Raw genomic sequence first — 11,796 nt, 5'->3', positions numbered from 1 at the left:
CTAATGGGCTTTGGATCTCCACTCCGCACTCCCCCCTCTACTTCCTGTCTTATTTCTGGTTTACATCACTTAGCATAATGTCTTCAAGGTTTATTCTTGTTGTAGCATGTATCAGAAGTTCATTTCTTTGTTTTGGGTGCATAACATGCCATTGTGTGCATATACCTGCAGGGGTCCTCAAACTTTTTAAACAGGGGGCCAGTTCACTGTCCCTCAGACCCGTTGAACAAATTCCTATGCACACTGCACATAGCTTATTTTGAAGTAAAAAAACAAACGGGGCAGAAACACCCGGCTGGCCGCATGTGGTTTGAGGACCCCTGCCTGAGAGTGTTGATGTGCTCATTTGTTGATTTAGCATTTGGATTGTTGCTACCTTTAAGCTATCTTGAACAACGCTGCAATGACTCTGGAACTGGTCTTTCAGTTCCAGCTTTCAAGTCTGGGGAATTTCTGGGTCACAGTAATTCTGTTTTAATTTTTTGGAGCCACCACCAAGCTGATTTCCACAATGATGATACTTTTCACATTCTCACCAGACCATGTACAAGAATTCCAATTTTGCCACGTCTTCTCTAAGATTTGTTATTTTCTGATTTTGTTTTGTTTTAGTAATAGTTTTGCTAATAGAAGTGTGAAGTGGCTTCTCATTGTTTTGACTTACATTTCTCTAATGGCTAATGCTGTTGGACATCATTTCATGTGCCCTTGACCATTTCTCTCTAGTTTAGGAAATGTCTATTCAAGTCCTTTATGGGTTTTCTAATTGGGATGCTTTTTGTTGTTAATTTGAGTTGTAAGGGTTCTTTATATGTTCTAGATATCTATCCCTTACTAGGTAGAGGATTTGAAAAAAAATTTTTTTTACTTGAAAAATTTTTTAACTGTCTTTATAGTGTTCTTTGATACACAAAGGCTTTTATTTTTGATAAAATTCATTAACTTCTTCTGTTACTGTTTATGCTTTGAGTATCATTATCTGAGACTCAGAAATACATAGTTTTAGACTCTGCTCCATCTGAGTGTTATTTTTTGTGTTTGGATAAAGGAAGAGACCCTCTTTTCCCAACACCCTCTTTGTGTAGAACATGTCTGTCTCCTCCACCCTCTCTTTAGCGATGTCTCTGAGTCCCTGCTTGAGAAGTGCCTCTACACCTGCCGCTCTCCTCACCCAGACATCTTGATACGGACTTCCGGGGAAGTCCGGCTGAGTGACTTCTTGCTCTGGCAGGTAGGTTATCCGTAACTACCACTCTGTCTGGAATAGTCTGAAAACTGCCATTGGGCCCACAGGATGGATTTGAGACCCACCGTGCTGGGACTCGAAAGCTCAAGCATGAGGAAGCGCCAGGCTGTGCCCGGCAAGCTTTGCTGTCCCTTCTTCTGTGTGTAGCGTGGTTCTTCCTGTCCAGAGTGCAGGGCATTCCCCTTAGAGGAGCAGTCAGACTCCCCACCTGCAGTGGGAATTTGTGTGCTCCTCTTCATGGAACTGGAGTTCTGCCTTGCTCATCCGCCAGGTTCCCCAGCACCTCCGGGCAGAAACCGAGCCTTGTGGTTACCTGTCTCTCCCCTTTAGAGTAACGAGCTATGTCGGTGACAGCACTTTGACCCTGAGGAATATAAACAGTATGCACGCCCATTCTTGGAGGCTTGCCTGGCCTCACAAGTCAGTTACTCTTCAAAAAGTTCCTATCCACATCTAGAGTTTCAAATCTCCAGCCGAGCTAGCCTGGTCGCTGGGTAGAACATGAATGGGGAAAGCCTGGTTCACAAGGAGTATTTATGACACAAAACCGAAGGGGATTGGAGAGATCCAGTTTAGAAGCAGCTCATGATGTGAAACTCCAGGAATTTTAATGGACCACAGCCTCAAAAGTTAATTACCGTAACAAGATTTAATTCCTGAAGATACTTCAATCTTTGGCTAAACCGGGGGGTGGGGGGGAAGTATGATGTTTAGCAAGTGGTTCTGTGGCCCACCCTACTTCTCAGATCACATCTGAAAAGTTTACTTCTGGGCACTGAGTCTGAAGAAACTACATCGGGGAAATAGAGGATTTAGGGAAGCACCCTAAGACACGGGTAGCAGGGAATCTGGAACTCGTGTCCTACAAGGAATGTGTGAAGAACAGTGGCTTTGAAAAGGGAAGCATGCCGATATGCTGGGACTGACCCAGTCAGAAATGATTCCTGTGACTTAGTTTGGTGGCAAGAGAGACTCTGGGCAATTGGTTACAATCTTGAGAACAGATAACAGGCATCTCTAGCCTTCAAATATTTGAAAGAATGTCACGCTGAAGAAGATACAAACTTGTTCCAGAGGAGAGGCCTGGAGCCAGAAGTCGCAGGAAGGCAGCGCTGGCCAAGTAGAAGCAGCACTCCATGCCAGTCTCCCCTCCTATGAGGCAGGACACCCTCCAGTCCTGACAGTCAAGAATGCTCCAAAAGGGATTCTCAACTCATGCCTGTTGTTATTGAAGGTCACCTGGCTCTCTGTGCTCACCTCGAGTTGTGCTTATTACCTCATTCAGTCTTCTTACTAGCCTAAAAGCTAGGTTTTCTTTTTACTCCATCTCACAATTGAGGAAACGGAGTCCCGGAGAAGTTCAATAACTTGCCTGTGGTCACCTAGCTAGAAAATGGTGGAACAGAATCCAAGGCCAGGCATTTTGGCTCTAATGCCCATCCTCTTTAACCACTGTGCTGTAGCACTGCTACTTAAAATAACAATGGCAGCTATCATTGGTTCATCGCTGGCTTTTATCGGTGTGTCTTCTAGATGACCTTTCAGGGACAGGAGCCAAACAACATAATCCAGATGTTATTTCATGGTCCTAAAATTGGCTCTTAGAAAAGTCCTGGTGGAGAGGTTGATCGAGTCTCCTTTAATTTCTGCTTTACTGGAGGCAGCTGGTCTAGGTGCCTCAGATGGCCCTTCCCCTTATTCGTGAATAAATCAGGGCTAGTGGCAGCAGCTCTGGATGCCTGTGCCCTTTTGTCTCTGAGCTTCTGGGTCCTGCTCAGCCTGTTCCTTTGGAGGCCTGGGCAGGAGTGTGTGTCCCAGGGACATAAAACTAAGCTGTACTCTCTCCTTCCCCACCTCTCGCAGACCTCACACTCCTGTCTGGTATTCCAGCCAATTTTATGGCCAGAATATACATTTTGGAACTTCTGTGAAGCCATCCTACAGTTCCAGATGAACCACAGTGTGCTTCAGGTAAGAGTTCAGGCTTGATTGGGCAGGGATGGGAGTGAAGCTTAGCATTGACCACCTGCCATACACCAACCACGTGGTAAACATGCTCATGATGTTGTTAGTGATGAGAGTTATCTAGCACTTCGTATTTACTTTTGTCACACACTTAACATTTTATCTGCATTGATTCATTTAATGTGCAGCATTGACTCATTTAATCTTTGAATAACCCAAGCAGGGAGTTATTATAGCTCCTCCCCACCTTTGCAAATGAGTACATAGAGAGAAATTATTTTTCAACTAGTAAGAGTGAGAATGGAGTTCAGGTTACAAGTCCTTAATGCCCTCACTACAGACTCAGGAAAGACTTCCCAGAGGAATTTGGCCATAAGGAATTCGGCCCGAAGGTGTTGGCCTAATAAATGAGTATAGTAGTGGAAGTATATGAAAAGCAGGCTTGGTGGAGGGATTAGGAACTAAACCTTGAAGTTTAGCTTTCAGTTTTCATCACCACATCTTAGGTTCCAGTAGGAGGCAGAATCCCCTGTCTCAGTAGCTCTCTGAATCATAATGGTGATATAGGGGTGGCAGACACATCGCAGGTCAACTAAGGCACTTAAGAGCTTTCGTGAAGTCTTGGTTGAAGCAGCATTCATTATGAGTGAGGACAGAGACGCCTAAAGTCACAGACCTGGGAACCTGGATTTTAAATCCAAAGCTTGTACTCCTAACTCACGGACTGTTTCCAGGGGCTTCTTAGGACCCCTGAGTGAGATCTGTCTGTGAACCCCATGTTTGGAGCTCCTGCTATAAGTGACCAAGTCATGAAGGATCGATCGCTGCTTGATCATTTGGCCTCACGGAGAAGTGAGTTTAGAACACATGAATGAAAGAGTCGGCAGCAAAGCCTCAGCCGTTTATGTCAGTAAGGAATAATGTCATTCTTTTCTCCACATGACCAAAACATCAAGAACCCACCTTTAAAAAGGTTTAATCCTTTGTTGGTAAGGAACTCTGAAGCATGCCTTGTGCATAATTCTTGGGCACCTTAAGTTCTTCACTATATAGGGAAGCCCTTAAGAGTGAGGCTAATGGCTGTAAGGCAGATGATCCCCAAATATTTGGCGTGGGGGTTTCTGGTATATTTCACCCAGCCATATCCTACTTCAGTCAATGGCTCATTTTCCTACTCCAGTTTACTACTGTAGATCAGCTAGAGGCCAAGAGACCACAAGTCATCAAGCTGGTCAGGACTAACTTTGCAAAATACAAGTAAATGGGCTCTACACAAAGCTGATGGGAAGACAGCCCACGAGCCTTTGAGCATAGCTCCTCTCTTGAGCTGGGCTGCTCAGCAACCATTACCGTAATTTCCAGACGGCAGATGGAGGACGTGGCGTGAGTCACACATTGGAGTAGGCACCGGCAATTCAGCACTTAGCCAGCCAGCCAGGATTTCTATCTTCATGGAGCTTGTATTCTTAGTTGGGGAGACATACAAAACAAATACATTAGCTCCCTGGTGGTAATAGAGTAATGAAGACAGTACAGAGGGTGGTGTGCTGGAAAGTAGTGCAGAGGGTGGGGGTACTAAACAAAGCAGTCAAGACAAGCTGTAAGGGAATGAAAGATGAGCAATAGCCAGACCTGCTACATGCCGAGAGAAAAAAATTTTTCTGTAAAGGCAGTGGCAATTGCAAGGGTATGAGGTTGTAAAGTGTCCTGGAAGAACAAAATGGAGCCAGTGTCTCAGAAAGGGAAAGGTGGCCCAAATGTTTTCCACTGGATTAATAAAAGGTAGGCAGTTCAAATCCACCCAGCAGCACTGCAGAAAAAAGATCTGGCCATCTGCTTCTGTAAAGATTACAATCAAGACCGTCCTGTCAGGCAGTTCCCCTCTCTCTGGGTGGCCATGAATTGGAATTGCCTTGGCAGCAGCACTTTTGTGATGGGAGGGAGGTGTGCCTAAAGGAGCCTGATGATGTAGTGTGTTCTGCTAACCACAAGATCAGCAGTTCGAAACTACCAACTGTTCCGAGGAAGAAGGATGAGACTTTCTGCTCCCATAAAGATTTTCAGTCTCTGAAACCCATGGTGACAGTTCTACCCTTTATCCGGTCGCTATGAGTCAGAATTGACATAGGCCTTGAGACGGGGTGGTGGCAGTCAGAAGGGGTAGGATTGAGTTGATTGAAGACTTGGGAAGTTGCAGTAGGTGGCACACATCAAATAAACAAATGCAATTAGCTATACGAGTATGATATTGATAGTTATACTTCCCGAGAAAGGAATTTACTCAAGTAACTCAGTTATCTGACTATGCATCTTTAGTGGTATATATTCTAAAGATAATTCAGACTGCAAAGCAAACTTAAGACATTTTTTTAAAGAGGTTAATTGTTAATGATAGGGCTGGTGGTGCCATTCTGAAACTCTTATGTGTGTTGTAGGAACAAAGCTAATAAGTCCAAATAATATTAAGAACCAAGACATCTCAGTTTTTCCCTGGCCAATTCAATGGATGGTTGTATTATTTGCTGGGACAGGATGGGACATGTTTGAGGACGATTATTAAGCAGACATTTTGTACTTAGTAATCAGATTTACAAATATTTATTAGGCTCTTACTATAATCAAGGACCCTTACTTTGGCTCTCTGTAGTGCTATACGGTAGATATTATCATCACAGCCTTCATTGTTAGAGTAAACCGAGACTATAAGAGATGCTGACTGACCTAAACCTTTGTCCAGCAGGGAGTCCTCAAAGCTGTTTCTAGAAATCTTAGCACCTTGGCAGAACACTAAAGAAAGAATCCAGACTAATAGCATCCCCTGAAACGAGAGTTAGTCTTTCCGATCTTTTCTCGCAGTCTCCTATATCATTTTCAACTGCACGCTTCGTAGCTTCTAGTTCTTATATCCTTCACTGTGCTCTTGCCCCTCTCCCAAATTCTCCCTCTTACAATCTTACCTGTTTGGTCTCCAACAGGCCCAGCCCAGTGTATTCGTAGGGAGTCAGGGTGGAGGAGAGGAAATGGCTCTGGACCGAGTGTAGTTTACTGGGGCGAGAGCTGCTGATAGCACTTAGAGAAGCTGAGATGTAAGTTGTCAGGGACCAGACCTCATCTGAAGGGACTGTGGCAGGTTCCAGATGGTCACTCTTTCAGTCTTGTGGTTAGAGTTGAACAAGGAATGAGGCTGGCAAAGGGAGAAGGTGACTGTGATGCAGTAGGACTTGCCAGCAGGGAAGCAAAGGGCAGATGAGAAGGGTGAGGTGAGTGACCTTACAGCACACTGATCTTCAGTTACATGCTGCATCGATGGTAGAGGGTAGATGAGTAAGAAGAATGTGGTTCACCTAGCAATCTAAGTACGAGATTACAGAGGGAAAAACACATGATCCCACAAGACTTCCTTTGGTGCACTTTAAGAGATGAAATGCAGGCTGGAGTGCCTTTTATTTCTGGTGGTCTTCAGGTAGTCATTGTCTTCTCGGGAGAAATTAAAAACAAGCACCTAGCTGTGTGACTGTGAGTTACTTCATGAGTAAATGAGGAGGACTACCCACCTCCAGTAAGCAGCTACACGGAGAGTACTGCATATAGTTGTCTAGCACAAGTCCACCTTTGGAGAGTGCTGACCAATGTTGACATGCATCTCCAGGCCCTTCACCAGAAAAGTCACATACATGCAGCACCCTGCTCATCTCATCTCCAGTAGGGTGCCCCAGCAGGGAGACTCGGGAGAGGCACTGTCTCTCCAGGCAGCCCTCAGAAATACAGTCCCCATGGTATTCACCTTGCTATGGGAAATGGGGACTTCGGGAGGACTTCTTATTGGCTCCTGAATATTTAGAAGCGGAGGACCTGGAGAGAAGTACAGTGTAGAGGACTGGAGAATGTAAGTACTAGAGGGCTTATGCAATGGTGTTCCCCGCTTCTGCAGAGTGGCTTGGTGCGGAGGAGGGATTGAGATTAATTAGGTTAGAGCCATATTGCCCAAATCCAGCACTGTGGAGTCTTTACAGCAAGACTGTATAAGGTCTGTGTAGGAGGAAATGGCTCCCTCACTCACCTGTCTGGTCACTACTGATTGTCTGGCAGCCTTATCAGGGAGAGGGAAAGGGTCCATTAGGGCCTCTGTTACCCAGCCTTTTCTACGGGTGACTACCTAAGAATCACTTAGAAAGCCCTGAGATTGGGAGGGCACCCCCAGACTACCCCCTGAAAGCATAGTGCCTGTGATTTATCCAGAGATAAAACATAACGTTTCCTGAAGTCCTCTCAAGCCACCTGACTGGAAAAAACAAGGAACTTCAACTAATTGTGTGACATAGGCCAACTCCCTACCTGTCTCAGCCCCAATAACCTAGTCTATAAAATGGGAAAACTGGGGTAGGTGGTCTTCAGGAGCACTCCCCCCTCTGCCATTCTCACATTGAACTGCTGAAGTGCTCTTACAGAGTAACATACTCCTGAAACGAACAAGACAGAGGTATAGGAAGCAAGACCTATTCTCCCCCCTGGGCTAGGTGTGGCAGGAGCAGCTCTAGCAGAGAGCTCTGGGACCAATTAGGCTAGCAGGAGCAGAGCACATCGATGAGGCAGGGCATGGCCTTGGTTCTGTTCCCAGGGATTTTCCCCTTCTATGCCATGGACATCCTCCCTGCCCTCTTGGGATCACATAGCCAGTCAACTGAATATTTCACACATAAAGAGTGTCCCAAGTGCCAGAGAGAGGTACTGCCTCTTTCCTCAAGGAATTTCTGACTTCCCTAGACACACACACGCACAGTGTGAGAGGTGTGTCTGGAATATGATCACATACCTGGTGTCAGAACTGAGTTCAGGAGCCTTGGAGCTCTCTCAAGCCCACTTGGGCTTCTTTCCTAATAGAAGAAGTAGCCTGTGGACACTAACACCTGGTCTAGGCAGAATGCGATAAGTAGCTTAAGGGATGTGACCCTGCATCTGCGGCTGCTTATAGGAGGGTTACTGCTGGCCGAGTCCAGTGGATCTCGATAAAGGAGGGAAGTCAGAGCCAAAATGGAAGAATGGCATACGGGGTAAGAGGATGGCACCCTGAGAGCGACCTCGGAGACCACGGGAAGTGCCCAGACAGGATAGGACCTTCCTGCAGCAGAGAATAGCCAGTAATAACTCGTAAAATTGCTCTATTTGTTTGAGAGCTGTTAATATACCAGAGAGGATTTTGCATATATTACCTCTAATCCCTAACTTCTAGGCAGGTGCACCCCCCACTTTACACATGCAGAAATGAGGTTAGGAAAGGATTTACCCAAAGCCAGGGTGCTCCTGGTAGGGGGATCCAGAAGTCAAGGCTGTGTGTATCAGATTCCCTTCTGTTTGAAAGCCTGAGCTGAATTTCAAGACATACAGATGCTCCCCACCGACAACAAACCAAGAGGACCCAGAACCGCCACTGCCCCGCCTGTGCAGCATGGGCACCACACCCTTACTCCTGAGCCTTTCCAATCGGGGACAGATGCGCCACTGTTCCACTGCGCTTAGTGTACCCAATTCCACTGACACCGAAAAATAACCTCCCCACCCCGATCCCCACTTGTCTCTAACAGAAGGCCCGAGACATGTATGCAGAGGAGCGGCAGAGGCAACAACTGGAGAGGGACCAGGCTGCAGTGACCCAGCAGCTGCTGCGAGAGGGGATCCTGGCCAGTGCGGACGCCCAGCTCCGACGGACATGCTTGCACAAACTCTCAGCCAGACGGGAAGAGCGGCTCCAAGGTTTCCTGCAGGCCTTGGAACTCAAGCGGGCGGACTGGCTGGCACGTCTGGGCACCGCATCAGCCTGAGTGGGGCTGGCCACCTGCCACTTTGCCCTGCCCTTGGCCTCCAGGCCCCGCTCCCTTTCTCTCTTTGGTGAAGGCACTACCCTCCTGAGGATGAACTGTCCCCCTTTGCGTGGCAGAGGCAGCCCTGAGGCCAGGCGTGCAGGCCACGGGCACCTTTGGGCTGTCCAAGACAGTGACCCCAGAGAGGGTTGAGAGTGAGAGAGACCCCTGCACACACACAAGTCCACTAAACCCAGCTCTGGTCACCAGTAGGGCTTGCCAGCAGGCCTTCAGCTACTCAGCTGCGCTTCTGCCTCTGCTGCCACCAGTTTATGCTTCTAGAAACACTTTCTTTTTTACACCAGCCCATCCGACAGCACCGAATTGGTGGGGGGAAGGGCTCCCCACACTGTAGCCCTTTGCCTATCCGTCTTCGCTTTCCACCCGACTCACAAAAGCGTTGGCTCCCCACCTTGGATCTGTTGGTAAATGGCTAGTAGGCAACAGTGTTATTTGGGTGAGGAAGAAAGGGGCGGGAGAGACAGAAAATCTGTTCCTCTCCCTGGGCTCTCCACCTGGGATTCGCTATTGAATCCCTCCCCTCCCACCACCCAGCACTGATTGCTTACTGAAAGGCTCAGCGCCCCCAATGGCGTGGAAGCCAGGCGGGTGATTACAATCCAATTACCTATTGTCGACTCAGCCCACACAAGCTTTTCTTCTCCGAGGGCATGGGGCCAGGCTCACTCCCCACTGGCTGGCCCCCGCCTTAGCTGCAGGATGTGGGCCTTGGTGAGTCTGCACTAGCCCCCAGCTTCCCACCCAGTAACACATCAGGATCTGGGGCTGCTCCCACTCAGGCTCTCAAACTCTGGCTCCCACTTCCTCGCTCTCTCACCTCAAGGCTCCCTTGATTTGACTTTTCCACCTGGCCACTTCAGCAGGCCCTGGATGACTTGCTCTCAGCAGCTTATTCCAGGCCCTCCTGTGCTTGTGAGGACCAACGCTGCCCAGCAGGAAGGAGAAGGCATAGTGTGCTCCATCCTTTCTTGTACCTCTCTTTGCCAGGCCTTGTTGCAGAGTGCTGAGAGGATTAGTGCCTTTGAAAAGCTGTCTTTCTAAGCAACAGGCCCCAGCCAGTAATCCCAGTGTAGTGCGATTCCATTTAGACTTACCATTCTACGTTATACAAGCTGTTTCCCCAGCACCTCCCTCTAGGGTACAAGGCCTTGCAAGCAATGTTAAGGGCATACTCTTCTGACCTCTAACCTGGCTGTACTTCAGCCCCTCGTTTTTCTGTGCCTAGAGACCTGGCATAAGAAGTCCTTTGGCCATCATCTCTCTTCTCAGAATCAAGCATCAATGCCAGGCGTGACAATTGAGAAGCCAATCAATGCACCCCTTGGCAAGCGTCCTCCCCCCTGCCCACCCGACGACCCTCCCTACCCCCTTACACCTGGCACTCCCACTACCAATTCCTGGCATGAGGTTCCCGGAGAGCAGGTGCTGTACATTTTCTAGTTTTACAATGGGGCTGTTGACAGCCTTAATTAGGGAGGCATGAATTATGCTGCTATATAATGTGGAGCCCTACAATTAAGGCGGGAATGAGGGGCTGGAGGCAGCAAACGGAATCTGCCCGGCAAGCCTGCTGTTGAGTCCTGTCTCCTTTCTGTCCCTGGCTTTCCCTGATGGGTACACCAGGATGATTAATAGAGCTGGTATCTCTCTCTGGTCTCAAGTCCCAAATTCTGGGAAAGGTGCACAGGGTGGGGAAGGGAGGAGCTGTCCTTCCCAGGAGTATGTGCTGAGAAATACTTGATTCAAACTCAACCAATGTGATTTGTTCAGACCAGCTTCAACCCATGTCTCAAGAAACCAGGTGGGATCTATTTAAACACCCTCCCACCTGAGTCAAGCCCCTGTTTTCGAGTATCATGTCCCTGGGTTCTCCCAGGACTTGAGAATTTCGGGGTTTTTCCCCCCATAGCTGTAAAAGTTGTTGGCAATGCAATGGAAGAAAATCTTATTTTACCACCGCAATTGTCTCCAGTAGTACCTTTAGCAAAGCTGTAAGAACCCTGGTTTTGGACTTTTTGCAACACCTGCTTCTTAAATGTTTAAATGCTTCGAATCCCTGGGGCGCTTACCCCCCACCCTCCCATTTCCCTGCTCGAAGTCAGCTTGATAGTGTGGAAGGAGAGGTTTCGCCAGCTGCTTTTGCGTCGTCCTGGCTTGGTGACCACATCAAGTGCTAGCAGCTGGGTGGATGCCTCAGAAGCGGGTGGAGCCTAGGACGAGGGAAAGGCGGGTAGGCCGCTCTCGCATCATTCTGTGATGGGTTCCTGAGGTCCGGGCATACAGAGACCCAAAGATGCCACCCAATAGACATTGGGGGACTAGGGTGCTGAAAGAACAGCTCCTACCTGCCCCATTGCACCTTTGCTTGTAGTCTCCCCTCGGGGACCACCCTACCCCTAACCTGGGGCACACGGCCCTCCAGGTGTGTGCCCGGAAAGGCGTCCTCCGAGTGGTAGCTCGGAGATGCACCTCCGGCTGCGCGGGGCCGGCTTCCCTGCTCGTTCGCTGCCGCGGCAGCCCTGGCCCTGGGAGCGCGAGCCGCGCGCTGCCTTGCGCCTCCAGGGGAGCCGGGCGGGCGGCCAGGCCTCGCTACCCTCTCCTGGGGCCCCAGCGGGCGCGGAGGAGCGGCCAGAGGCGTCTGGGGTGTTGCATGGCTTGGGGAAGTGGGTTGCATAAGGTGGAAGGAACTTGGTAGTTGGCGAGCCC

General features: G+C 48.6%; 2 protein-coding genes across 3 annotated transcripts in view; both read left to right on the top strand.

The window, feature by feature from the left end:
• DHDDS (dehydrodolichyl diphosphate synthase subunit) overlaps window positions 1-11,023 on the top strand; it is a 30,853-nt gene extending 19,830 nt beyond the window's left edge. For both annotated transcript variants that reach the window (XM_045298838.1, XM_004705081.2), the window contains exons 7-9: window positions 1,117-1,231; window positions 3,110-3,217; window positions 8,794-11,023. In XM_045298838.1, the coding sequence (XP_045154773.1) occupies window positions 1,117-1,231; window positions 3,110-3,217; window positions 8,794-9,030 (460 nt within the window). In that variant the 3' untranslated portion in view covers window positions 9,031-11,023. The remainder of the gene's footprint in view (window positions 1-1,116; window positions 1,232-3,109; window positions 3,218-8,793) is intronic.
• A 530-nt stretch (window positions 11,024-11,553) lies between these two features.
• HMGN2 (high mobility group nucleosomal binding domain 2) overlaps window positions 11,554-11,796 on the top strand; it is a 3,587-nt gene continuing 3,344 nt past the window's right edge. The window contains exon 1 of the mRNA XM_045298926.1: window positions 11,554-11,733. Within this exon, the coding sequence (XP_045154861.1) occupies window positions 11,554-11,733 (180 nt within the window). The remainder of the gene's footprint in view (window positions 11,734-11,796) is intronic.

Source organism: Echinops telfairi, unplaced genomic scaffold (assembly GCF_000313985.2).
Source record: "Echinops telfairi isolate 266 unplaced genomic scaffold, ASM31398v2 ScPeMD7_7457;HRSCAF=8495, whole genome shotgun sequence".
In the NCBI taxonomy this organism is placed as follows: domain Eukaryota; kingdom Metazoa; phylum Chordata; class Mammalia; order Afrosoricida; family Tenrecidae; genus Echinops; species Echinops telfairi.
The sequence above is the reverse complement of the archived record's forward strand: the minus strand, read 5'-3'. Positions and strand labels throughout refer to the sequence as shown.